Source organism: Myiozetetes cayanensis, unplaced genomic scaffold, assembly GCF_022539395.1.
Source record: "Myiozetetes cayanensis isolate MyiCay16 unplaced genomic scaffold, myiCay2020 scf14, whole genome shotgun sequence".
Taxonomy (NCBI): Eukaryota; Metazoa; Chordata; class Aves; order Passeriformes; family Tyrannidae; genus Myiozetetes; species Myiozetetes cayanensis.
Window position 1 is genome coordinate 14,003,585 of NW_026087048.1, and position 26,626 is coordinate 14,030,210.

The window sequence follows — 26,626 nt, forward strand, 5'->3', positions numbered from 1 at the left end:
AAAAAATGCCATTCCCCAAAGCAAAAGAAGACGTGAGAGTTGTGACATTACAACTCGACAGGCCAGATCTTGTAAGACCCATTTACTGTCTTGATGTACAGCAGTGACTCTATGGGGCAAACAGACTGGATGGTTAATGATTCTGACATGAACCCAGAAAATACTATGGCTGAAAATACTAACTCAGAAATCCAGGGCATTTATAGTATTTAAGACAATAATTACTTCTTTAATAACAATTAATAGGAAGTCTCATAATATTGTGGCTTATCTGTCCTTAACAGCTATCACAGACTTCTGATCTGGAGAGGTTACTCTATATTTTCTTAATATGCAATTACTATTTTGCTTTAATGAAACTTTTGATTCTGGTTAAACCTATGAAAGAAAAAAATCTTTATTTTCCTCCTATGATATGAAAATAAACCCGAAAACTTTAGCAGATAAATCATTACTTGGTACATGTGTGTATTACAGGACTGCAAAAGGCAGCGTAAGCATTAACTGCAGAATCAATTTTTCATTCAATCAACACCTTTGATTGATAGACTCACTATATCCATTCTAAAAATTAAATAACTTTTCCATAATTACTCATGCAATCAGTGGAAGAAAACTGGGAAGTTTCTTGTTCTCAACCTAAGACTTTGCCTCCCAACCATGCTGTCCCGAAGAACCAAATAGCAAACTTAAAACAGGTGGAGATTCCTCCATGTTAAAGATGGAAGATTTTTAATATTTTTTAAAACATATTTATATACACACACATATAGGGTGGAAGCCTTTGTGAGACTGTCACTTGGGAAAATTACTTTTAAAATGCTGATGTAACATTTTGCTGAGATCTAACAACAGCTGGACAGTTTTACCTGGTGACCATAGTCTCTGATTTCTCCTTGCTCGAGTTCTTCAGTGAGCAGGACCAGGGACCCACACTGATTGCTGGTAAGTGGACTCCGCCTGAGGTCTTTGGAGCTCAGGGAAGAAGCCTCCAAGTTTGCAGAGGGCTTCTTGTTCTCACCAGAGTCTCCAGCAAGGCCTTCTAGGCTGTAACTAAAGAGAAAGCACAGAGGTTAGATGCTGACAAACTCCTAGGGACCAGTGTCTTTCAGCACAGAGCACCTTGCTGTGTAAGACACTCGGCAGTCACTAACTGAACTGTGCAGGGAAATGCAGATGTTACTGATCGACATGTTACTTCTATTTTCTTCAAGAGCAAACAGCAGCACTTTTGTGCCTCTAATGAGACACAGTAGTTGCTTGAATGACCATTCAAACTCCTGGTCAATAGCCTTTCCTACTGGTTTTTTTCCTTTTATTCTTGAGTGGTACACAGGAAAATCCAGAAACACCCCTTACAAAGATTTTGGTATTTCCACATATTTTTTTTTCTAGCTTTCTACTGGGCTCTCCCTTGGAATAAAGCCACCCAAATTAAACTACCTTGAATAGAATGGTGCTGCCTGTCCTGGACCAACACCCCTCCCAGCAGCCACATCAGCTGCTGTAACATTCATCTCTGCAGCCACTGAATCTATTTTAAAACATGCCACTGTACAAAGTTTTGGCAATGATAATGTCCTTCTTTCTGCCAAAGCTGGTTTCTTTTCTACCTTTCCTGTCATCTTTTTCTTGAATTCAATAAATGTTATCATCCCCTCTTTCACATGGGACTATTTAATCTGATAAATCTTGACCTAATATTCTGCTTCTGACACTCTTGCTCTTCAGGCTCAAGCATCAACAGACCCACTGAAATGCCACTGTGGGATCATGTGCAAGCTTTACAGATTCATCTCCCAGTATACGAGCACAATTCTGTTGCTGATGTTTGATTTGATACTCACTAAGCCCTCCAAGGCCTCCCTTGGATTTATATCCCAAGCTGAGGCTAATCATGACACCTAAGTGGCCAACAAGCTGACATGTAAACAAATGAAAGGGAAAACACACTCTAGACTGTACAGATGATTTAAACAACCAGAGGAGCCTTAAATTCAGGTAGACTTGCAGAGTAGTGATTAATGTTCTGGAGTCCCTTAGAAGCATTAAGTGGTTGACAAATATGCACCTTGAAAGCAAAAATTGCAGTAAACATTGAATAAGAAGATTTAGTATATTCAAAAGACTTTTTTCATGGTAATTAATGAGAAAAAATGGTTGGTTGAAGCATTTATAATTTAATCTGCTTTAAGAAGATTGTAACTCATCAATGTGTATTTATAGCAGGCACTAAAAAGTTTATTCTAAAACACCTGTAGAGACTTATCAGCCCCATTTCTACTGATTATTTAGAGCAGAAGAAAATTTTTTTATTACATTCCAAGGTGGTAACAGTGATGATACACAGTGCAGAAAAAAATTATGTACTTGTGACAAAACCAGCTAAAACCTGCAAATATTACCCCATAAAACAGTTATCAGTGGGTGATACTGTTCTGTAATTTGCTGATTGGAGTATATAGACCAAACATAATTAAATCTGTAATAGGAAGGATGGATTAATTATTTTCTCAATATCTACTCTTCAGAAAAAGAGTTCAATCGTCCTACCCACAACCAGCAAGAACAGCCGGAGAAAATGCTAAAAACTATAAAATGTGGGGGACTGGTTTCCAAGCAATATTATGTATAAAGAGGTGACCTGCAAACATCAATCCCAACTCTGGGACTTTCTGCAGAAGATACAACCTTTAAGTGCCTGGGAAATTTTCATCTGAGGTGATCAGATTGATTTTTCACAGAAGGTTTTACATGATTAGCCTCTTTGAAGAAAAAAATTAGCTCTTTCAATTTACAAAGAACAAGCCCGTACGAACTTAAATCCTTTATGAGATTTATCTGGAACAGAGCAGTGTTGAATCATATTTAATCTTGTTCTGATTCTCTGGCTGACACCATTATCATTATGATCATTGCTGCGGAAAAAAACACGGCTTAAAGTCATCACAGAGCAGCTCAACCCAACAGTGCAGCTTCTTTAATGCTGGAGGCCAGTGAAAAGCAGCCACCACCTTCACCTGCACCCCAGCTCAGAAGATCCATTCCCAAGACTAATGGTTGGAAAAAGCAGACCAAGCAAAACAAACACGTGCACGCTTCAGCCAGAGCAGCGGTGGGGGAGGAGATGCACGACAAGCTGACAACAGGGTGTTTGCAGGGCTCCTTTGCTGCTGCACATTTATTCATACCATACCTTCTACAAGTAAAGTCAGGACCCATGGCAAGGTACTGTACGCCTGAGGGACACCAGCTCAAACTAGGAACATCAAAAGAGGCAAAGAAAGGAAAAGGGCAGTGATTATTGGATTGTTATGGAACGGGGGAATGGTAAAAGACTCTCACTCTTACATATCTTGAAAAAAAACCCAACCAACAAACTCAGAAATAATGCAGTAGCATATGCCTGGTTGCACGAACACACCACAGTGCCCCAAATGCCCGAGGTCATCACAACAGAGGTAGCAGGACAGCCCATGCTTCCCCCAAACCAATCCCACTGGTGCACAATGTACTGGAGAAACCACTCCTTGTGGGGAGTGAAGTTTTTTGGGAAAAACATGACTGAAACATACGAAAGCCAATTTTGCATAAGTAATCACACACAGCCATTGTGTTAGTAATGATTAGTATTTTCCTGGTAATTCTCATCCTCAAATCAGAAAAAGAATCCCTTATAGATATTTAATAGTTTAAGTCCCCTCCATGGAAGTATTAACAACCTCAGGCTATGCTTGGGAAAAATAAGGAGAGACACATTCTTAAACGCTGCACAGCAAGTCACTGAAAGAAGGAAAGGGAAGGGAAGGGAAAAACAGGCTTGTCTTACTATTAACTTGGGATTAAATCAAGAGTGCTTCTGACTAGGAAACCTTTCAGCTCCCATACCCCAAAACAGTCCCAAAGTTGCATCATGAAAGACATAAGAAATGCAAATACAGAATGCAAATATTTTGGTTGTTATTTTAAACACTGCTTTTGTTATTTTTACTCTGTCAGCTCAATGGCCCAATTGCAGGTTTTGCAGACACAGAGAAATCCATCTTCTTGTCAGCTATGACATATAAATGATCCCTAAATCCTGGAAAAGCTGTCCAGGAAACATATATTGTCTGAAGGGAATTTTGCACCAGCGCAGATCTGCCAGAGGAGCTCTGCACAAGTCCTGCTCCCAGCCCCTGGCCTGGGATACATGCAAGGAGAGGACATGGCCAGAGAATGCTTTGCTCCAGAACATGAGCCTACAAAAAGGACAAAACCAGTCTAAGTATCCCTGGCTCAGGAACTGTGAGTGCCAGAAGCCTCTGAGGGCACAGAGGAAGGTTTAAACCCACTAACTGCATCATACCATGCCAAGTCTTCATGTAATGTCCACACACAACCTTGGAAACATTCTGTAAGGGTTTGACATTTGTGTTCAATGGTGAAGTTCAAATAACTGCTACCTGTTTTATAAAAGATGTTAACTGGGTAAGGATACACCCAAGGGCTAAAACTGCAGGGAAGAGAAGAGCAGAGAAGAGCAGAGGGAGGGAAGAAGAGGCTCCATATTTATGGAGGAGGAAGTCTGAAAGAGGTGTAAGATCCCAAAGAAGGAAAAAGACCTTTTGGCAAGGGCTGTGGAAAGCGCTCTTGCAGAATCACAGTCCTGCTGGGGAGCCACCCACAGTCTGTTGGCAACACCATAAAAAACAAACAAGATCAGTGCAGAGCACACAAAACGCCTCTGCAGAAGACAACGTGGGGAAGGAGGGATGAGCTGTTACCTACATCAGCCTTGTGGGAGAGCAGGGACTGTTGGAATCAGTGTCAGGCTGCTGTTCTGCAAGTGGGGTTAGAGAGGATGATATCAAAATGGCTGGGAGGCCAGAACAAGAGAGAGGGTGTTTATGAAAGAACTGCCACACATTTCAGGTAAAACTAGGGATTTAAGGTTGCCTATTTGAGACATTTTCTCTATTCTACATGTAAGCTCCGTGTTTCAAGATATTTTCACCCTAAATATGACACAGCTCCTACAGAGGAGACTTAAGAGATGACTGATAAAAAGATGTTAATTTGCATGAGCTGAGAAGACGAGCACTGCACAGCTTCCTCCAGAACACACTGATGCAAATAGAGTGGCTTCTTAGAAATAAAAAAACCACGTTCTTTCTTGTGTTTTTTTTTCCTTGATTCTTTTTTAAGAGCTCTCTCCTGAACTGTACAGAACAGTTCATAGGACTTCATTTATACTGCCGCATGATAAGGCACAGGGATTTTTTTGGTCATAGTATCACTGTAACATCTTTTTCACATGTGGAAATGTGCTAGTTTGTTTACACACACATCACCCCACCCATTTCAAGGGAAGGGAAATACTGAGTTAACCTGCCACGGATGAGAGGTAGCAAGCTGTGGAGATGAGAAGAGGTTGAACCACTGAAGAGGAAACGTTAAACTGCTATAATTTCTTTAGCAAAAAATGTCTAAGTGTGGTCAGTGCACATCTGCTGTGTTAACAATTAAGTGTCCCGTTTCATATATTAATAGACAACACAAAGGTTGTGTGAGTGAAAATGCTTATATGCATTTTCATGATGGAAGAGGATCTGAAAAAACATGAAAGTTTGCTATAGAGAAGAAAAACACACCTTACTTCCTATTTTTTTAGGAAGATGGTTATAAAAAGCATAAAAAGAGCAAAATTAAAGTCATTTAATAAAACCAGCTGCAGATCTGCAGAGTGTTCTCCAAACATGAGATTGTGTCTGATCCATTGCCTCCCCACGTGCCCCTTCTGCAAGTATTGCCAGGAGACCGTGATGTGCTTTAAGTCCAAATCACACACACGCTCCCAGGTAAACAAACATTTTAACACAGCTCCAAATCTTACACATAGCAAAGGCCAACTAAATGATATCTCAGATTTCTCCAAGTTATTAACATATCATCCTGGAGAAAATGGCTTGGATGTGTGCTCTGTGGGGCACAAAAACTGCCCTGGGTCAGGCAGGAGAGGGAAAGCAGCCAAGCGGGATGCACACCTCTAATGCCAACACTTCCAGAGGTACTACGGGTTTACTAACATGAGAGTATGGAGTTAGTAGACATTCAAAGGCAAAACAGTTAGTTACATTAGTTGGCTTTGTACCTTCTCCTATGAATGGGAGGCTTCTTTATACCATCCCCCAGAACTCGCATTGAACTGAAAATGAATCATGGAGAGTGGTCAGCAGCTTGAATGGAAAAACATGAACAAATGGCAGCTCGAGGGTTAATATCCCTGACACACAAACAGAGGGAATGGACATACAGGGAAAACACAAAATGAAATACTAAAGGAAGTAATGAGTTTCTGTGTTCGTCCTCTCTATTACTAATAAATCTGGGTTTCGGTTTTTGCATTTTGGAGAAAGAAGGTTGCACAGGTATTGACCATGTTGCAACTTTGCTGCTGCCAAAGGCAGGTCAGTTTAAAGTTTAGGTAAGGCCAATCTCTTTGACAGAAGCTGTTAGCAGCAGTGATTAACACCAGCTCCAGTTCTGCAGTGCTTAATCCACCAGTGGAAAACAGCGGCGTTTCTTCCTTCGGCCGGAACGTTGAACACACTGCAGCATTGTTGAAAGACAGGCATTTCAAATCCCCTATGAATGTCAGGAATTAACTGAAGGATGAACATCCTTTTGTGGTAGCCTTGTTGGTTTTCTTTGTGTTTTTAATAGCAAAATGTAGACATGAGGATTATCCGTGAAGTGTATTTGAGGAGAGAGGGGAAGCGGTGGGGAACTCAGCATCTTTTCACATTTCATTTAAGATTATTATCTTTTTTTTAGATCTTTTCTGTGAATAAACTTTTATGCTCGTCCCTCTTACAACAGGTAACACGAACAGTGAAAAAGGCTGAATCCTAAAACTGACTTTTTCCTATAGGCATTTTGGGTCCTGTATTAGGATTTCTATTTAAGCTTGACTTAGCTGTATATTTGTCATGAGGGGAAAGACTATTTTTGGTGTGGATGGGGGCTGGACCAGGCTGCAAGTCCTTTGCTGAGGCAGGAGGCACTTCTCAGAGCTCAACTGATGGTGCAAACTGTCACCATCAGTGACAGACACCTCTTCCTGGCTCCACAGCCCAGTTGTAATCCTTGGTCTGGTTTTGGTGGCAATTACACTTTATTTGTGTTAATTTTCTGCTCATTTAGTGAGTGCAAACCTGCTCACCTACAGAGCAGAGAAGTGCTGTGGGTGCCCATGGGAGGGGAGGGAGTGGGGCAGATGCTGGGAGCAGCACAGATCCAGCACATCAGCAGGACAAACCTTAGCTAAGGCTTGTTCTCCATGCTATTTCACTTTAAAGGTTTGCAAAAAGCAAGCTACAATAAGGCCTTTTTCCCGTTCAATGGAAAAGTATCTACTGCATATGAAATAAATGAATAAGGAAACACTCCAAATTTAACTGATTTCTATGAAAGTCACTTCTTTGTGCTTCACTTCCCCAGTATTTGTTGTTGCTCACTAAGCAACCAGAGTCTCAACATCACAACAGCCACATATGAAAAGAACAAAGAAAACAAGAAAACAACAAACCAAATAATCCAAATTCCTTTCTAACAGAAGCATAAAAACAAACATGAACCAAATCAGCACCATAGACCCACCCAGCTTTTCTTTTTTAATTAACCTACGTGACAGCTATCCTTATGTAGCCACGGCTGTATCTGAGAACATATGAGAACAATTACTGTTCCTTTAACTCAGATTTTCTTACATTAACAATTAATGTATTTTCCCTTATCAGAAACAGCCTCCAAATCTGATGCAGCAGAATTTAACCCCATCTGTTCAGTGTTAGCAGTGATTGCCAGCTATGCAGTTTATTACCCTCAGAAATCCTTATGCAACAAGTCCTACACTTAAAAATAAATCTCTGCAAATGAGTTTATGAGCTTATGGACTCATTCTGTCATAAATCTGCAGGTATGCCATATGCTGACTCTCTTGTAGCTTTAAAAAGACAAGTATTACCTAATTTATATAAATATTACCTGAGGACCAGGAATGAAGCCCAAAAAAAAGGTGACAGTGGTAGAAAACAATAATAAATCTTTCACCCTGTGTTACTTAGAAGGTCCTGAATGTTTTTCAACATTGACTTTAAAACCTGAAGGATATACAATATTCCCTTACTGACACTCACAGCTCCTAAGGCGTAAAGGATGCACACACATTCCTGACAGGAGGCTGCTGCCTCTCTCTGGATTACCCAAGCAGATCAGCAAAAATTTACCAGGAACCAGTTGTGAGTGGCCAGTTTTAAGTTAATGCCATCCATCACCAAATGCAAAGACTCCCTTTCTGTTAAGAGCAGACCTGAGGCCATGAGGATGGCAGCAGGCCGATGGAGAGCGGCACTGCACTGCACGCCAGGGCCTGCAGCCTCAGTGAGCTGCAGGGAGGATACAGCAACCTGGCCCTCCTAAAAGAACTTTGGGTTTTTTTGGCACTAATACACATCAAAAACACTGGTCAAACCTCCACTGGATTCAGAATATGAAGGGTTTGACCCCAAGTGTCCGGCAGCCCCATGCTGAACAGAGCATGGCAGGGAACCCTACACCAATTACTGCTTCTTGGTCTGCATCTTCCTTTACTTCATCTTCCCCACTGAGAAGGGGGACTGAGCAACCTTTTTTCCCCCCAGTCACTTGGCACCAGAATCTACACACTCACGTGGCTGTTAACACCTCTCCCCTTTGTATCTTCTGAAAAAACAACTGGGAAAACTTCTCTTTTGAATCTTCCTGGACACCACCAGGGGCATTGGTGATGAATTAGGTGGGACTTACTGTCCATTACAGACTGAGGTGGAACCAATTCTGTGAAACAGGGATGACCCACCTCACCACTATGAAGAGCCTCCACACCAGGTTTTAAAAGCCTGGTGCCTGTGCTATGTCTTAATACAATCAGAGCAATAATGGCTGTGTTTATTTTGCGATAAAATTTAACACTCCAATAATTCCCTTAGTAAAGCCCTTCGTATAGAAAGGGGTGATGACAATTCTAATGGAAGACCTGTCCCAAGGTAATTCCATTTACTCTGGAAAGCTCAATCATTCTACAGGTATTAAGTACTTTAATCCTGAAAGTTAATTTAAGAAAAACAAACAAACATATGTCAGGAGATTGTCTTCAACCCTTGGAGTGAAAAAGAAACAATCAGAAGTGATGTCCTCACTCTTCTGTTTTATCATGCCAAGCCTAAAGCTCAAGCAAATATGCATGATTGGGTGTAAAGTCAATCAAAGCAGCTCTACACTCACCTCCTCTGGTTTATTTCTGCTTCGTTGGTGGCATTCTTCCCCGGCCCCCAGCTGTGCCGACGGAAAGGAGACAGTGGCCGCATGGAGTTGCGTAAGACAGAGGAATGGGTGGGCACATCTGTGATACTGTCCAGCTCCTCTTCCTTCTCTCCTCCCTCAGAGGCCACCATGTTGGTGCAGCTGCCATCCAGGCTGTGCCTGTCCTTGGGCTGGGCAAAGTTCACAGTCGGTGGGAAGGGAAGGGATGTGTCGCTGCCCAGGGATGAGTTCCTCTCCAGGGACATGGTGTCATCCGCAGAAGAACTGGAGCTGGTGACATCACATGCAGACTGCTCCTCTTCAGGCTGCTGTGGGAAAGAAAAAAATGAAAAATATATTAGAGTAGAATCACAAACTGGAAGGGACTTTAAAGATGAGCTAGTTCAACACCCTTGCCATGGGCAGGGACATCGCTCACTAGATCAGGTCGCTCAAAGTCCCATCCAACCTGACCTTGAACACTTCCAGTGAAGTGAATACATTTAGCATTTTAGATAAATGCAAATATTTTATGTTTCACATGAACTGAGAGATTTCTTAGTTGATAGTTTAAGGCAAATTAACCATCACAGAACCGAGACTTTTTGCTTTTGTTTCCAAAGAGGGTCAAACGCTCTGCAGGATGACCTCTTCCACCCAAGGTTGCCATAACCCTGGGCTCCAATCTCAGGTCCTCTGCCTGCCTTCCTCTCCCCAGTTCCACATTTCATCCTGCAGAGCAAATCCTGTTCCTCTCACCATTTCTGGCTAAACCTGTTATTGATCAAGGTGCCATAAAACTGCCAAAGGTTTACTGACAGCGAGTAATGGGGAACTGGGTCATCACAACTCCTGATGACAAACTCCAGCCTCTCCCGTGAGACCAGGATGGGCTTGTAGAGCTCAAGGCCATCATGCAGCACAAAAGGGACAATTACTCAGTACTAGAAAACAGATAGAAAAAAATAAAAGCTTAAATCCCTGTCTTCTGCTACTTGCCATTAAGCAGAAAGTTAATACCAGGGTTTGCAGCATTTTTCAAATCCAACTGTAATTAAAAAATAATATTCTACAGGATCAGCCACCCTGTATTACAGGTCTTGAGTCATACTGCAATTTTTGGGTTTAGTGTGCTCAAAAAGCAGTATGTAGAAGCCAAATTGGTTCGCTTTGGCCCAAAGCCACACGCTGACCATACAGCCTGAGAAGAGCCCGTGTGCATTCTGCATTCCCTGTGGCTAACATGAAAAACACAAGCATCTCTCTGACATCACCTCCAGTCTGAAATGGTGTTTGCCCTGAGGGACTGATGTGGGAAGTTTCAATTTATCCTCCTGCAGAGCCCTGTGCTGTATCATTTAAAATAATAATAGTCAGAATGCTCTGTCAGGCCATGTACAACAGACTATTCAGCAAAGCCACAGCGGGTAATTGTCCTCAAGCAGTGGGCTCAGAGGGCTGGGCAGAAGCTGAGCACTGGAGGAGCTGCAGGCTGTCAGCTCTCATTTGGCAGAAGACTGTGGGCTACAAAATCCCATTCTCAGAAGGGAGAGACGGACATCAGGACCCATGGAGGGTGGGATGAACAGAAGCAGTGCTGTCTCACGGACGTCCTGACCTTGGATCCCACCCCACTGACTTCGTTCAACCCCAGCAGTGTTAAACACTACACAGACTTTTGCTTTTTCTGTGCTTTTTTTGATGGACCCACATTGTAAGCTAAAAACATTTTATTTAAATGAATAAAAAGAAACTGGGATGTTCAAAAAATGTTCTAATCAAATATTTCACTATTTAGAGGGAAGTTCTGTTCACATTTAGCTATTTTTATTCTTTATTTTTAAATAAATAGTTATGTTCCTAAGTTGGTTTAAATAAATGCTGTCACACTATTTCCCTTCTTACATCCCTCAAAGGGAAACAGAGGAAAAAAAAAAGACAGCACCCACAGCACAACACCAAAGAACAATACACCTTTTAACACAAAATGTTATATATGTAAATATCTACATCTTTACATAAGCAAAAAACACACACTAAAAATACATCCCTGCAAAAACATTCATTTCATGGTAAGGTATGTCAAATACTAATAGGGAATTTCTGTAAACTATATTCTGTAAACTAGTAAACTATTGAACTTGACAGATTTGAGTAGGAGTGTAGGTTAAAAGAAAAGGGAACTGAAATGGATGCCCTGTGAAGTTTTTGATGTTGTTTGGTATTATTCAAGATAATCTGATATTTGTGAGTCATGATGAGAGCTTACTGAATTGCTTAAATACAGACAAATCAGGTAGTCATTATGTGGATAATACTCCTGCAGCAGAGGAAACAGTCTGCTTCACTTTTATGAGACAGGAAAATACTGTCAGACATTAGGTCAGGCTAGAGGGGACTCTGAACAACCTGGTCTAGTGGAAGGTTCCCTGGCCATGGCAGGGGGTTAGAACTGGATCATCTTTCAGGTCACTTCCCCCCAACCCAAACCTTTCTAGGACTCTATGACTGGGGCAGCACAGCAGGAGAGGAGAGGACTGTGCAAAGTACAGGAAAGTTTGGAAACACTCAACTTGGATGCAAATCTTGCAACAATAGTGAAGAACACCAAATTATATAACGAGGAATTAGAGTAAAAGAGAGGAATTCTTATATCCCAGAAGAAAATACTGCTCCAGTTAAAAATGGAGAAGAAAACCCACTTCCCTAACAAGGAAAATTTAGGGCTGCTTTTGTAAAATGCAGTTCAAGGAGATATTTGAAAAAAAAAGGGAAATAAACGTGGTCCCTTTTAACTTTTACCTTGAGCATCAGACTGACGGCAGAGCAATTCCCTTGAACTCGTGGCCCATGCTTATTCCTCTAAAAATATTCTGCCTTCATTTCAGTGATTTTTTTTTTTAAACAAAGAAAACAGTTACTATGAAAGAGGACTCTGTCTGCAAAATGCCAAATGTGGCTGACACATCTAAAACATCTATATTGTAGTCACCTCTGCAAAAAATTAGCTATCTGGCCAAGGGCCAGTAAATATGCACTGCTCTTTAATCCTATTTGAGTAAAAAAAGACACTGTTTGCTGAAGTGGCTCTCTAATGTGTTCTTTTCCTACAAGAAAAATGAAACATTAAAGAAATATTAATTTTCTTCAATTTAGGCTTGCTGGATTGCACCTCAACAAATTCAATCCTTAACTGTGACCATAAACCTTATGGATGAAAACAGCTTTTACAGATATTTGCTAATGGGCATTTTCTTTGCTCTCAGAAACAGTGAGAAGCTAGTAAATAAAAATCAGATAAAGCATATAAAGGAGTATTCTGAGAAAGAAAACATGTGCTTCTTCAAGAATAGGGATAAGGGAAATCACTGGGATGGTCAGGGTATAAGACAACTTCTTCAGCTAAATCCCTCCACTGTAGGAGGTCTTGATAAGGGGAATTAAAATGCTCCTTCAATCATTTCACTGATGACAACATGCAAAGTGCTGAGACACAAACTTTCTCTGTCACCTGATCTTCCATGTGACAAAGACATTAGAGGTGTTACAGTACTTTTAAAAAGAAGATGAAAAAAATTAAACCCTGGCATCCTGAAGTTTCCTTGGAATACCTTTACACTAAAGATATCAAGCCAACATCTTTGGTTGGCTTGACATATAATCCAGCAGAATCAATTTTTATTTGGATTTGCCTATGGCTCTAGGTTTCCTAAAATTAATCTCAATAGTGGTCTCCTATTAATTATTTATCATAACTTTTATGGTTTGGAGTGGAAGAGTCTCCCTCTTTTTGTTCAACCTTTTAATCCTTCAGGTTTGTATTTTCTGCAAGGCTGTTGGGGTTTTTTGTTTGTTTGTTTTTATGAAAGGAACAATAATTCTGAAAAATAAATGAAAAATATTTGTGTGTTTGTGTATTTCCTTCCGTAAACCAAAACAAATGCAGAAATTAAACAAAACTCAAGAAACTGAGCTGCAGCCCCTTCCTTTGGAAATGATCTGTGGGCTCCCGACTCCCTTCCCCTGAATCCTTTCCCGAGAGGCACATTAAAAACCTTCCCAGTAACGCAGGATTTTCGGTGGCAGGTTAAAAGTTAAGATGAGCAAAGCGTATGGGCTCCACCCCAGGATGTTGCCAGATGATTGTGAGAGATGACCTTATGCAGCATTACTCATTCAAGAAGGAGGGTGCTGCAAAGCCTGCCCAGATGGCTGTCTGAAACAGGGAAGGAAAAGCAGGATGACGAGGACACGGCGATGGAGCACTGACGCAGGAAAAACAAAACACTTTGCTTAAGCCATAGACTTGGAAGCAATTTCTGGGTCTCAGGGACAGCCTCTAAAGTCTGAAAAACCAAGGCAGGTTTTAGTGCTAAAGCTCCCTGAACTCGGCAGCTCATGTTACACAGCTCAGCACGACGTCCTTCAGGGAGGAAAAGAAAAGAGACAAGCACAGGAGAGGGCAAGGAGATGGTACAAAGCACACACCAGACACCAGGGACAGGGTAAGGTACCTGCAGATTTTGTGACCCCACAGACCCCAATTCTTTATGGTTCAGGGACAGAACCAGGGCTTACAATCTACAAATTTCAAGCGATGTCCATGGAAGCAGCCCAAAGACCCTGGACAGACAACGGCTTGTTCTTCCTACAGTTTTTTCATGTATTAAGCAATTAACAAAGGAGTTATTTCTACAATAAAAAACCCAACTCTTGCTCCACAGAAAGGAGAAACAAGAACTGGACTAGTAATAACAGTAATCATCATGACACCGAAAGGTTTGAGATCCTCTTTTTGTTCATAAACATATTCTCTCTCTTCCCAATTTGATATGGAAATTGTACTATTTAATAGGTTTATAACTAATCAACTACACCAAAAACATGCATCTTACAGTATTTTCCAGAAGAAAGATTACAGTCATCACTTATTTTAGTGTTATTAAAAATATGTATAATTTGCATTTCTACCAGCTGGGCTCAGTAGTCTAAAACCAAAGGAGATTTAATTAAGGAACAAGCTCACAACACTAAACTAGTGTCTCTGGTCCTCCTAGAAATAACTTCAAATGTAGAAACGGTACTCAGATAAATCCTGAGAAAGGAGACAAGGAATCAAATCAGTCAGCCAAACGGAGACAAATAAAGTGACTGAGATTAGCTTTGAATAACTTCCTAAACTCAACTCAGGAACCTTTTGAAGCCATTTGCAGACAAAGTCTGAGAGCAATGCAAAGGCTGCCAAATTAAGAAATTCTCTTTCTACAAATTAAAAAACTTCCACCCTCTGCACTCTCTCCACTGGCAACTGACAATCTGCTTTCCCCACAACCTCCTCCTTTCCCTGCAGCACCCCTGCTACATTGCATGACCTATTCTTTTTATGCTTTAATATTCTTTCTTGCATTTGGAGAAGGTAACTTTCCACATATACAAGGGGAAAAACAATAAAATTCTGTATAGTACAAAATTTGGTGTGTTCCCACAGCACTATTCTCCTGCACATCCCCATACAAGCATTAAATCAAGCTCAAATGGCAGTTGGCTGTTGGAATTTGGGCCACTCTGCACAAGAAAACTGAAGACAAACAGCCCTGTATTCCCACAATCCATGGTCCTGGATCCCTTTGAGAGTAAGATGGGAAAGGGTGAGGCTGGTGAGCTCTGTGCCCTACCACATGCATTAAGGATGACTTTACTGTTCATTTATAGCACATGAGATCATTTAGCCTGGGCTGTGGTGTTTCCCGTCCTGCTGGAAAATATTCACCATCATCTGATTTGATTTCAGCAAACAGAATTTTGTTTTTGAAATATATTTCTCTGAAAGCACGTGTGAAAGCTACTCCAAAAGTTTGGTTTTTCAGAGCAGGAGATGCACCTGCTCAAACAGGTGAGCTGCAGTGTGGGATGGACTGTGTGATGGAGACATCAAAGTGTGTGATGGAGACCAGCGTGATGGCTGCTCTGAAGAAGGTTCACATCCCCTTTGATTCTGCATCACTATATTCTTTCTGGGTGCTTTTTCATCATCTACTTACGGCAAGAGAAGTATAAATAACCAGCAAGACAATTCTTAAAGAGCAAAAACCTAATCACCCTCTGAATAAATTCAGGCTGCTCTGATGCAGACGCAAAAGGCTGATGCCAAAGACCTCTGCTCGGGAGTCTGACTCTGTCTCTCTGGTCTCTCCCACTCCTCCTTCTCCTTCTAAGCCACGAGCAACACAAAGGGCACAGGGATGACTAAGGTTAATAATGACTTCTACTGTTGATTTTAAGCAAACCTGAAAACATTTCCATTCTACTTGCACGCAAACAGGCATTAGAGGTATGTCGCCTAGGCAACAAAACTATTCCCTGGAATTGGCCTGAAGTATTTAGAGTGAGTGTTTCCTTCCTATCACACTGAATTTACAGAAAAACACCGGTTCCTCTGAGAATTACAGTACATAAATCTAGAGGTGTCAGCACAGAGGTCATCGTTTGCTGGAGAAAAGCTCTTTGTTACATGGGTTAAAGATGGATTTCATACAGTCTGTGCAATCCCTAATGACCTTGCAAGAAAATCCACCTTTTCAACTGTTCCTCTGGTGCCTGATTTACTTTTGGACAGACAAAATTACTTTTATTTTTTTTAACACTGGGGGCTGCAGTATTTGGAATTGTGCTGCAAGTAAATACATCCCTCATGTTGCTGCATCTGAGGAGGAGACCGGATCCTTCCCATATATTTCTTTCCAGGATAATCGTTTCCAGGTTTCTAATTCACCAGTGAAACCAAGATGATCTGCATTTGCAGTATGGGTTTATCAGATCAGGCCTCGGAGGTTTTTTAACCATATCCCAACCAGGCTTTCCTACCTTTCCAAAGACAAGATCTTCCATCCCATCACCAGGCAAGGGGAAGAGGTCAGACTCACTCCCGGACTCTCTTTTAAGGCCGCCCTGTGATGAGGCACAGACACCACTCAGCCCATCATCCAGGAAGTTCTCACATTCTGTGGGAGCAAAGCAGAAAGAGTTATGACCTGGTGCTTTCTGTAGCACCAACACATCCATCTTGCATACTCTCAGTAAATTCCAGGATTTAAAACCAACGGTACATATAGCTTTATAAATTGTGCTCATCTCCCAAAACCATGAGTGCAAGTTCTCAATGTATTCAGGAGTTTAAAACTCCTTTTTAATGCATCATTGAAGTACATGGTGCAAACTGAAATTCTGCATGAAACAGCCATAAACACTTGTAGGTTAGGGTGCTGATAAGCATGCTACATATCAGGTATCCTACACAGGGGATAACGGAATGTTTCCCATTAATTGCAACAACTGCAAAATTAGGTTCATATTCAATATATGTAAAAATATAATCTGACCATATTTACTTTATTTCTCAATTAAAGAATCAATTCCCTCTACATGCCAAGGTCTTCTAATGCACATCTGGTTGATTATTTCATTCCTTCTTCTACACTTCTCACTGAAAAAGCACTAGTGTGACTTCCATGACAAGCTTCACTTTCTTAAGATTCAAAAATTAAGTGATTTTCTAAAAACTCTCAGCTTTCATAACTCCTGATATTGAAATGCAAGCATGTTGCACCTCTTCTTTCTCAAATGCTTCCAAGCTGATCAGCAGCACAGAACTAGACTGCAGTCCCTGTGAAAACCCTTCCTTTCCAAAACCCTTAACAGACAAATATTTGCACAAAAAATTGCCTGTATATATTTTCATCTCTTCGGTCTTCAGGCAAAAGTACTAATGACAATTTTGGTAAAACCTGAACATTCTTTGCTCCCAGTTCAAAATACTTTCTAATTATTAGTATTTTTTAATTAAAAAAAAAAAAGGTGTCACTTTGCAACCTGCTCTAAGTAAACATATCTAAAATGTGCTCTCCTGTCTGAAGAGGAGCCAGGGCAATAAAATATTGGTTCACTCTTCAATTACACCTGACTAACTCTGTCCTTAGTGATGTCAAGCTTAAACATCAATGCAAGGACAAGAAGTTTGGGAAGCTTGAAGTCACCGATTTCCCTTCCCCATCCTTAACCTGTGCCTGACAGCAGCTATCAAACACTCCAGCCACAGCCCAGCTGATGGGAGTGACTCCTCTGCTGGAGAAAATAATATTACTTTGACAGTGGTGGGTCTGCCCCCATTTAGGGTAGGGGGAAGCAGAGCCAGTTGGAAACCCCATTACGCCGTAGAGGAGTTTCCACACCACAGAGAATTGGAAAAGCACTTACTGGATGCTGCAGCTGCTCCTGTTCCCCTTTTGGTAAACCTGGAAAATCTGAACTGCTTTTCCATCATCCAGGGGGAGAAGGGAGGGGAAAGAGAAGAAGAGAGTGGGGGAAAAAAACTGAAGGGAAAAGCAAAGACAAGATGGAGCTGGCGTAAGGGAATGGGCCAGGGTGCCGGCCATCCAGCTGGCAGCCAGCACAGCATGTCCACAGCCCAGACTGAAAAACAAAGGGGCTCGAGCCACGTTCCAGTGGAAAATCAGCAGGGACAGTCCAGATGTGCTGAGGGATGGATACCTCACCCTGATGATAAATCATGAGAGGCAGTGAAGTCTCCTCTGCTGGAGCCTCACAGGGACAGAGGACATGAAATGTTGGGGAAGGACAATGAGGAGCTGGGAGATGGGGACACCCGCACACATCAGCTCATGTGTGCTGAGAAACTCATTCCCAAACCCTCTCTTCCCTCCACTCTCCTTTATTTTCATTTGGGGGTGTGTGTTATCTTCTCTCTCCCTTTCCCACAGTTAGCTGGGGTTGTTTTGAGCTGCACAGACACTGCACACTGCCGAGCTTCACCTCCCACACCTGCCCTGGCAGCCTGGTGACAGCGCTGGTGTGACACAGGGACTGTGACACTGACTCCTGGCACACACACAGACACACACACTCCCCCCCCATGCACTGCACATGCTGGAGTTACAGCCCAGCTGTGCTGCTCTGCTCCTCTCAGGTGAAAACACAGTGATGATGGGAACGCGTTTCTGCACATAATATAAAGGCGAAAAAAAAATAGAAAAAAGAAAGAAGAAAAATTTCCATACAACTCCCTTCTGTATATTCTCCAAGCCCTTGTGTCCTCCAAGACAGGGCTGAGCCCTCCAATTCCATGCTGATAACGATATTTCTGCTACACTCCTCTGTGCACTTAATTTCAAAAGTAGAAAATGAGAGGCTCCATTTTCTGGAGTTACCTTCTAAGATCTTACAAGCTATTTCAGCAGGATTATTCAGCACATGAAGAAGGCCTAATTCCTTATCAAGTAGTGTATATTTAATTAATCACATTACAACAGCTAATGGTTTTCTTGCTGTTAGGTATTACCACGTTCTTCTTGCCCTCTCCACACTGCCCAGCACCACAGAGCAGCCAGAGGATGCATGTGCAGTAACAACATTATTTCTAGAAGGGCCAGAACCTGCACATTAATCTACATAAAAATCTGCCCCTTTTTGCTTATGCTACAGACACTTATTACAACAATTATTAATATAAATTTGTATATACAGATGTCTAATTACATAACTATTATAATATTCCTACAGCGTGATATTGCATTAGATAACTGATAAGTGTGCAACTGATACTGATCCATAAGAACACATGATTATAGATTTGGCAATTCAAATGAGTGCATGTAGTTTTGCAGATTAATGGAGTGCAATAACTCTTGCCTGAAGCATTAAAAACCTAGTGCCAAAAGGCAAGGGATTTGAGGATACAATTAATAAAGCAGCAGCAGGGCAATACCACAGGGTCTCCTGTAAAAACATTCTTGAAACAGCTATTCACTGTTCATCTAAACAGAGCAATATTTCATTTTTTTAAATAAAAAAGCACTTATTTAACTTTGATGGGAGCTAGAACTGCTACTTAGAATAAAACTCTTGAGTTAGTAACTGACATTAGGCCTTCTTAGCCTACACTCTCAAAAGATTCGGTTTGAATTTCACATTGAAACTCAGTCTTTTCTTTTCAAGTGTCTCAGATAAACTGAAGGAGAATTGGGTTAGACCACTGCTCCTAAGGACAGCAAAGCAAGAAGCTTCCTCTCTACGAACAGTTCAAGTAAAGCCCCTGTTCAGGGCCCTGATAAATTACTCTGTTTGTTTTCAACATGCATAATCCAATGAAGGAAATGCTTTTTTTTTTTTTTAATATTGGACACCAACCCCTGTTAGAAGCTTGCCCAGACAAGATTTTCTGTCCCAGTGGAGGAGCCAGAAAGCCCCAGCCAGCACATAGGGCTGGGAGCTCGGCACGGCTGGTGGGCAGGGTGTGGGAACGATGGCTCTGAACAGCCTTCCTGCTTCCTGAAGCCTGGAATCATGGCAACTTTCAGAGAGGAGGAAAAAAAAAAATCAACCCATGATCTGGGTCTAAATATGTATTCAGAAGTTTGAATTTCTGACTTTTTTTCTAAATTTTACTGTATTAGGGTTAAAAGTAGGTCCTTTTAGCTAAAAACCATGTCTGTAAAAACCATGTGTGTCCCACCGCACTTTTGACGTTTATTCAAAAAAAAATCAAAATACTGCAGTACTTTGAATGCACAATTATCTGAGGAGGTGACACACCACACAGCTCCCTGCAAGTCAAGTGCTACAGCCATGTGCTAACAATGACTCACGGCACACTCATCACACGGTGCCTTCAGTTTATGTGTTTTCCCCGTCAAGGCAAGGATGCCAAAAATAAGAAGAACGAGAAGGATAGAGAAGGTGAGGAGAATGGCTGCTCACCTGGAGACTCCCGTGTCCGCTTGCGCTCCAGCAGGGAGGGATCGGGACATGGCTCCAGCGAGCACCAGCTTTCACGGTTTATCTGGAAAACAGACCAGAGCACATCAAACCAAGGCCACCCTCGCCAACACCCGTTAAGCCTCTTCTGCAATGTCCCTCTGCATCAACCAGAAGATACAGAGTTATGGTTTCATTTTTTCCCCAGTAGTAAAAATGTCAAAAGTAACACACAATTTTTTAATTTTTTTTTTTTTTTAGCATCACTAAACAAACCATTAAAATATGGCAAGAAACTTTATTTCTCTGTGGAAAGTTTGATTTCAAGGTGGCTCCCACACAAAGAAGGAGTTCAGAGGGAGGATGAGCCAGAGTTTCAGCTACTAGCTGAGGACTGAACAGCCCTCGCTTCAAATCCCCCTTTGATTTGTAGTGGGACTGTAAAATACTCCCCTGCTTTATGCCTCAGTTCACTACCAACAGAACAGCATTTCCTTACCACCCACATTGCTGTACAGACCATCACCTCAGAGATAGTAAGGTGATCTGATGCTGTGGAAAGGAGGACTGGGGAAGTGCCCAGGTCATGGCGAGAACAAGAAGCACTTTGGGTTTGCATTAACTGAAATGATGATGATGATAGAAACGCCCATTTTAACACTAAGACACATCACATGGTTTATTTCAACAGCAGCCCTTATCATCTTACCCTGTCCCTCACCCTTTCCATGGCTCCCAGTCTTTCAGCAAGGATGACTGATCTATTCTCAGCCTTCTCCTCCCTCTGCCTGTGCTTTCATCTTCCTCACTCAGGTTTTGCCGTCCAACATTTTGACTCTGAAGTCTGCTGAACTATCCATAACCCTTAGTGATCCAACACTTGCTTCCCATCACTTATGTCTCCAGCCAGCAAACTCTGGAAGCCCCTTTTTGACTCTGCCTGATACATCAACTATTTCTTCTACCCTCTCTCTGGTTTTCCTTTTTTCTCTTTAAATAATTTCCTTTTCTCTATGTCAAATAGTGAATTTTTACTACTTACTTTTAGCCTCTGACCCATGTTCAAACCTCCTCCATGATCCTGCTCTATTTTTGCAGTCCCTTGCTGGATTCTCATCCTCGCACTTGTTGCCTTTCTCCTATGTTATGAAATGCACTGGTTTTGCCTTTTTATTCTCTTTTTTTTTTTCCTTCAATAAAGAAAAAACAAGACTCTCCTATCCTTGACCTGACGGGATGCTTTGACTAATGACCCACGTCCTTGTTTCCTTTCTCACTGAGATCATGGAACTTGTTACCGCAGTTGTTGGCTGGTGCTCCTCACTGCTCTGGCTGCGACCCCTGCCTGTCACCCGAGGGGCTCCTGCCAGCACCTCTGCTCACCTCCTGCTCTCCACTCCCCCTGACCTGTCAGCTACTTTCTACAGCACATTTTTCTTCCTCAGGTTTTGTCCTCCTCCATACTTCTGGGATGACAAAACAGGCTTGGAAGGGCCTCTGACAGGTCAGCTAGTCCCTTTCTGCTGCTCCAAGTCAGGCTCAATTATCATCTGAGAGGTCTTAATCCAACGTGCCCTTAAAATCCTCCAGTGGTGAGGATGCCATGACCTTCTCCAGTCAGCAGCTCTTGCTGACAGAGACAGGGAAGGAGCAGAGAAGATCTGAGAGGGGGAAAAATGAGCAGGAGTCTCTGTGAAGAGGTGAAGGAGACACTGTGCTCTGCCGGAGTCAGGTCTCAGGGGGACCCTCAGTGCACATCCCACATGGACATCCTTCCCCACTTCCATCCAATTTTACAGGCTGTTTTGCTAAGATAGGATGTACACTTCCTTGCAGTTACTCAGCTCATACATATATATTATATATATTGATCCAAGATCCCATTACACCCCGCTATGCATACACATCTGAGATCCCAGCCTTCCCTGCAGCCCTACTCAACACACACCCCCCTGCATATCCATCCTGCACATCCCTTTTACATACAGCACATCTACATTAAACGAGAGGCAGAGAGGAAAGAGAAGCAGTCCAAAGTCTGAGAAAGGTTTTTGTAAGCAAAAACTCAAAACAATGATTTTTTTTGTTTTCCAAAGGGACATAAAGATGTTGAATTTTGACTGTTACATGGACAGTGGGTTAGTATTTGGATTCTTTCAACAGAAGACACTCCCTGTTCTCAGTGAGGCTGTGTGGTATCGAACCTTAGCAACTAAACTTAACTGCAGAATTTATTCTTTTTTAGTCTTAAAAGAGCTGCAAAGTCAATAAATACCACTTTATGACTGTAAAATCAATAAATATCATGTTATTATCCTTTTCTCTCCAGAAAAAGCAGAATCTATTTGCACCATGGTTTATTACATTTTATTAAAGGCAAATCTAGAGGTTGAGCCTGAACACACGGAGAAGGACAAATGCAAATGTGCTCAAGCCCACACAAATGAAGGAACGACCCATTTCAGATACAAAATCAAATTCTGCCTCCTTCTGACTGGCTTGCACCTAACTCCTTCCTCATCATATTGAGGCTGACCCTTCTTACTTTTAAACAAATCTCCATTAAATTTAACGGAGCTATTCTTCATTTTTACTGATGTCCACTAATGGAAATCAATAATTAAACAACCTAATCAATAATTAGTAAGAAAGTAAAATATAAGGAGGTTCAAGCTGTCTGTTGAATAAACTATATTAGGGTGAATTAACATTATATTTTTGCCCTCAACAGAACCAATTGAGTCATTCACTGAAAATGCATTATAGACACTGGCACTTTTTCAAAAAAGATTCGAGTATTTTTCCCATTTCCCAGCCAGCTCTCTTCTCAGCCCTGTGGCTTTGCCAAGTATTGAAAACGTCTGCTTTTTTCTGTTAAAAAAAGTAATGAGAGAGTAAATTGAAGCTTAAGGTGCTGCTTCAGATATGCCTGATTATGTACAAAATAGAACATTAAAAACTAAATATTTATCTCAGTAGCCCTAATTCAGGAAAAATAATAATCACCACCATCAAAACACAAAGGAAACCACTACTATACACAAGTATTCCCTATGCCAAAACGAGCCCAGACAGGATTTGAGGGAGGTTTACTGTGTGCTCTCAGGAAACTGGGTGGTCTGTAGATACTCAACACAAACCCCTCTATCCACAGCTCAACACTGATTACTGGGATCCCTCCTCAACACCTGAATTCTGATTGTGTTTACTCAGGACCAGTGACTACTGGTACAAACAGAAAGGGCTGGAGAGGAAATTACCTTTATAAAAGCACCTAAACATCAGGAGCTGGGGAATGCACCAGTATGAAGAAATTTGAAATGAGGTTGTCTTGCAATTTCATGGACATGTGAGTATTGCATGTGATAAAACTACTCCTCCCCTCTTCCCTCAGTCTCCGTTTAGCTGAGAGAAGCCCAACGACAGGACCCAGAAGATGATAAAAGCCCCACACACTCTCTGATTATATCCCATTGATTCCAGGCATCCCAAGTCTTTGCGGCGGGAGCGAAGGATGCCGTGGTGTTCTGATGGCACAGGGAATATGAAACAGCCTCTGGGAACAGAGTTTCAATACAGCTTTTGAAGAAATGCCAGGAGAGAACCAGATATTTTCCACACAGAAGCCTGAATGTGTTTATCTGCAGCTCAGACACAGAATGAATCATGGAAGCACGTCCCCAGGCACAAAAGACTGAACCCCAAAGGATTTTCTGCTTGCCTGTGAAACACTAGCAGACTAAACGTTCAAAGAGGGCTTTAGGACACCAGCTGGAGCTGCGAGCAGCCAAGGGTTCGATTGCTCTTTCTGGGCACACACACGTATTTCCTGACTCTGAGACCTCTTCCTGCAGACACTGAATTTGAAACTTAATGTGAGTTACTGGAGAAATCTCTTTGCATAAGAAAAGGACAGTGCTGGACAACCTGTGAGACAAACAGGGCTGGGGTGTCCTCCGTCTCGCAGCAACAATGAGTGACCCCAGACCCTGTTCCCAGCCTCTTCCTTCCCCTCCCCCTGCACGAGGGTCTTGGCCAAGGAGTTATCTAATGTCCTGCAGTGCTTGAGGTCCTGTGTGGTGCCTGCCCAAGAAAACCAGGACTGGGACCTCCTTCTCAAAGACATTTTAAAAATATCTACTTCTGGCAGAGCAGTGTGCTGGAGGGTCCCTAGGAACAGGTACCTCAGGGGCCAGTGGTTACCTGGCTCCCACGTACCTCTCCTACCTTTCCAGCATGGAAAAGTCCTTTTCTATCCCTCTGGCTTTATTTTAACTCTTCTTGCCTTCCATCTCACAACAAAGAGAATACAGTGACCTCTCAGGAAATCTTCTGCTATTTTAAAAGTTTGCACTTGCCAACCTCACTGGTAGTGATATAAATCAACACCTCCAGAGCAGAAGGAACCACATGAATTTAACTTTCATTTCCTAGCAGATCTCTAGAGATTCCTCTTCCCTCCATATTGTTTTAACTTTGTCCTAAAATTACAAGTTTCCATGTCTCTCCTCTTCTTTCTCCAGCTTCCTGACTAAGATCTACGTTGCAGTTAAAACCAGATACTACTGCACATAGGAGAATACTTAGGAGACTAATTCTAGCTTCCTTAGTGTATCTCTAGGTACCTGCACACTTACTGAGCAGTGACTGACACATCAGGGAAGATTTGAAATATCCACTGTAGAACAAAAATAGCAGAAAAAAGCACAAAATTTTAAATTCAATAATAAATAATTTATTTAATAACCAGAAATGATACAATGATTAAAAAAAATATATGTAAACCTTAATTTTTTTTTTTTGGAACTCCCTGTTCCTGAAAATTTCCTGTAGGATAGTTTCCTTGAGGAAATTTGTACACATAACTGGAATTCAACGTTTATACTGAGCAACTTTAAACTTTACAATTTCATTTACGATGGAATTATCCAGTTGCCTCTAATTTCTGCACTAAAACTAAAGCAACAGTTGATTCACCCCTTCACAAAAATCATTCCTCTCAAGATCCTCCAAATGTCTTTGAGAAAGAGCATGAAGAATGGGGCACCTGGGGAAGGAATTTCCACTATTATCCTTCAACATCTGTTGCTGCAGAAAAACTCCACATACACGAAACTCACATAAGAGCAAAAATCAGTGTTTTGGCAATCATCTTGCCAGACAATATTAAGAGCAGACATATCAATTTGCTTGCAAATTCCAGATTTATTTTTATTTAATTTTTTTTGTAATCTCCCTGTGTATTTTCTTAGCTTTCGGGGAAGATATTAACATGTGGGTGCAGAACACAAAGACATTCTCCAGTGTATGCCAAAAGGCACAACACTTGCATTTCTGCAATGATTTCTATGGAGATTTTTCTTTTAGCACTGTGAATACATGACAGTGAGCTTTTTACCTTCACAGAACTGGTGACACCATATCAGGACAACAGTTTTTCAAGAAGGCCTAAAGTGACCTCGCTCACAGCAACAAGCGAGCAGTGCTGTAGGAAACTACATTAAAGGGTTACACCAGAAGAGGCTCCTACAACCACAGGACATGTTACATGACTGAATAAATTAGCACTTTGTGGTGTAAGAGCAATGCTGAATTCCTAGAGTGCATTTTGTTCCCCCTGGCAATGTTCCAACTGGGGAAAGGAACGTGTGCCCCAAGTACATTTTCCAGGCCTTGGCACTGGGATGTCCTCCACCAGCAAAATTAAGAGTCCCGGTAATGACAAACTTTAATTAAGCTTTAAAAATAACAGCATTGGCTTTGCATAAAAACCCTCTCTTGACTAACTAACATGGGAGCAAAATTCCCACAAACATGTGTGTGCTTAAGGTGAAAATACATTAACTTCATTTAAGTTGTCCTTCCAGTCCTAATTCTACATGAGACACAGATTAAAAACTCAGAAGCTGTCCACATCATTCTAAATACAATTCTCACCTTCTTCAATAACCGTATCAGCGTGGACAGATGTAGGATTAAAGTTCAGAATTATTTTAGGGCCACAAAGATCGATGGACACCATGTACCTATCACCTGGGGACGGAGCTTCCCTCAGACGAACAACCCCAAAGAAGGAATGAACTTGCTTATGTGTCAATAAACCAAAAACACAGAACAGAAAAAGCTAAATAAGAACACGTACAGTGGAAGGAACCCTAGTTTCAGTTAATTTGGGGACCTTCTCCACATAGTACTTCTAGGATGCTGCAAATGACACTTTGCCTTAAGTGGGCAGGGCTCATTCCAGAGGATCATTTCTGCTGCCAAGGTAGAGCTACCAAAGCAGCCAGGGAGCAGAGTAATTTCAAAATGCCTTAATTAATTATTAATGCAGGTTTTAATTTCATGAATAATGTTCTGATCTTTAACTGGAAGCCAAATGGGATCAGTTCATCTGGAAAGCAGATAAATCAAACCTCAGAACCCCAGTTATGAAAAAATATTACACCTACTGCCTACACTTAACAGCTTGAACATTCACATACAAAGGTAAAATGCAGACAGAGGCAACAAGCAAATATAAAACACTCCC

The 26,626-nt window shown here is 41.6% G+C and overlaps 1 protein-coding gene across 19 annotated transcripts in view; it reads right to left on the reverse strand.

Annotated features, from left to right (window-relative positions):
* The window catches only part of AKAP13 (A-kinase anchoring protein 13), a 212,696-nt gene that overhangs the window by 42,615 nt on the left and 143,455 nt on the right, over window positions 1-26,626 (reverse strand). For 12 of the 19 annotated variants that reach the window (XM_050309180.1, XM_050309176.1, XM_050309186.1 and 9 more), the window contains 6 exons: window positions 20,098-20,179; window positions 16,189-16,325; window positions 9,307-9,653; window positions 6,134-6,187; window positions 3,197-3,259; window positions 870-1,053 (listed from right to left, as the gene is read on the reverse strand). In XM_050309180.1, coding sequence (XP_050165137.1) covers window positions 870-1,053; window positions 3,197-3,259; window positions 6,134-6,187; window positions 9,307-9,653; window positions 16,189-16,325; window positions 20,098-20,179 — 867 coding nt within the window. The remainder of the gene's footprint in view (window positions 1-869; window positions 1,054-3,196; window positions 3,260-6,133; window positions 6,188-9,306; window positions 9,654-16,188; window positions 16,326-20,097; window positions 20,180-26,626) is intronic. The other 7 variants (XM_050309181.1, XM_050309188.1, XM_050309185.1 and 4 more) reach the window with 4 other exon arrangements.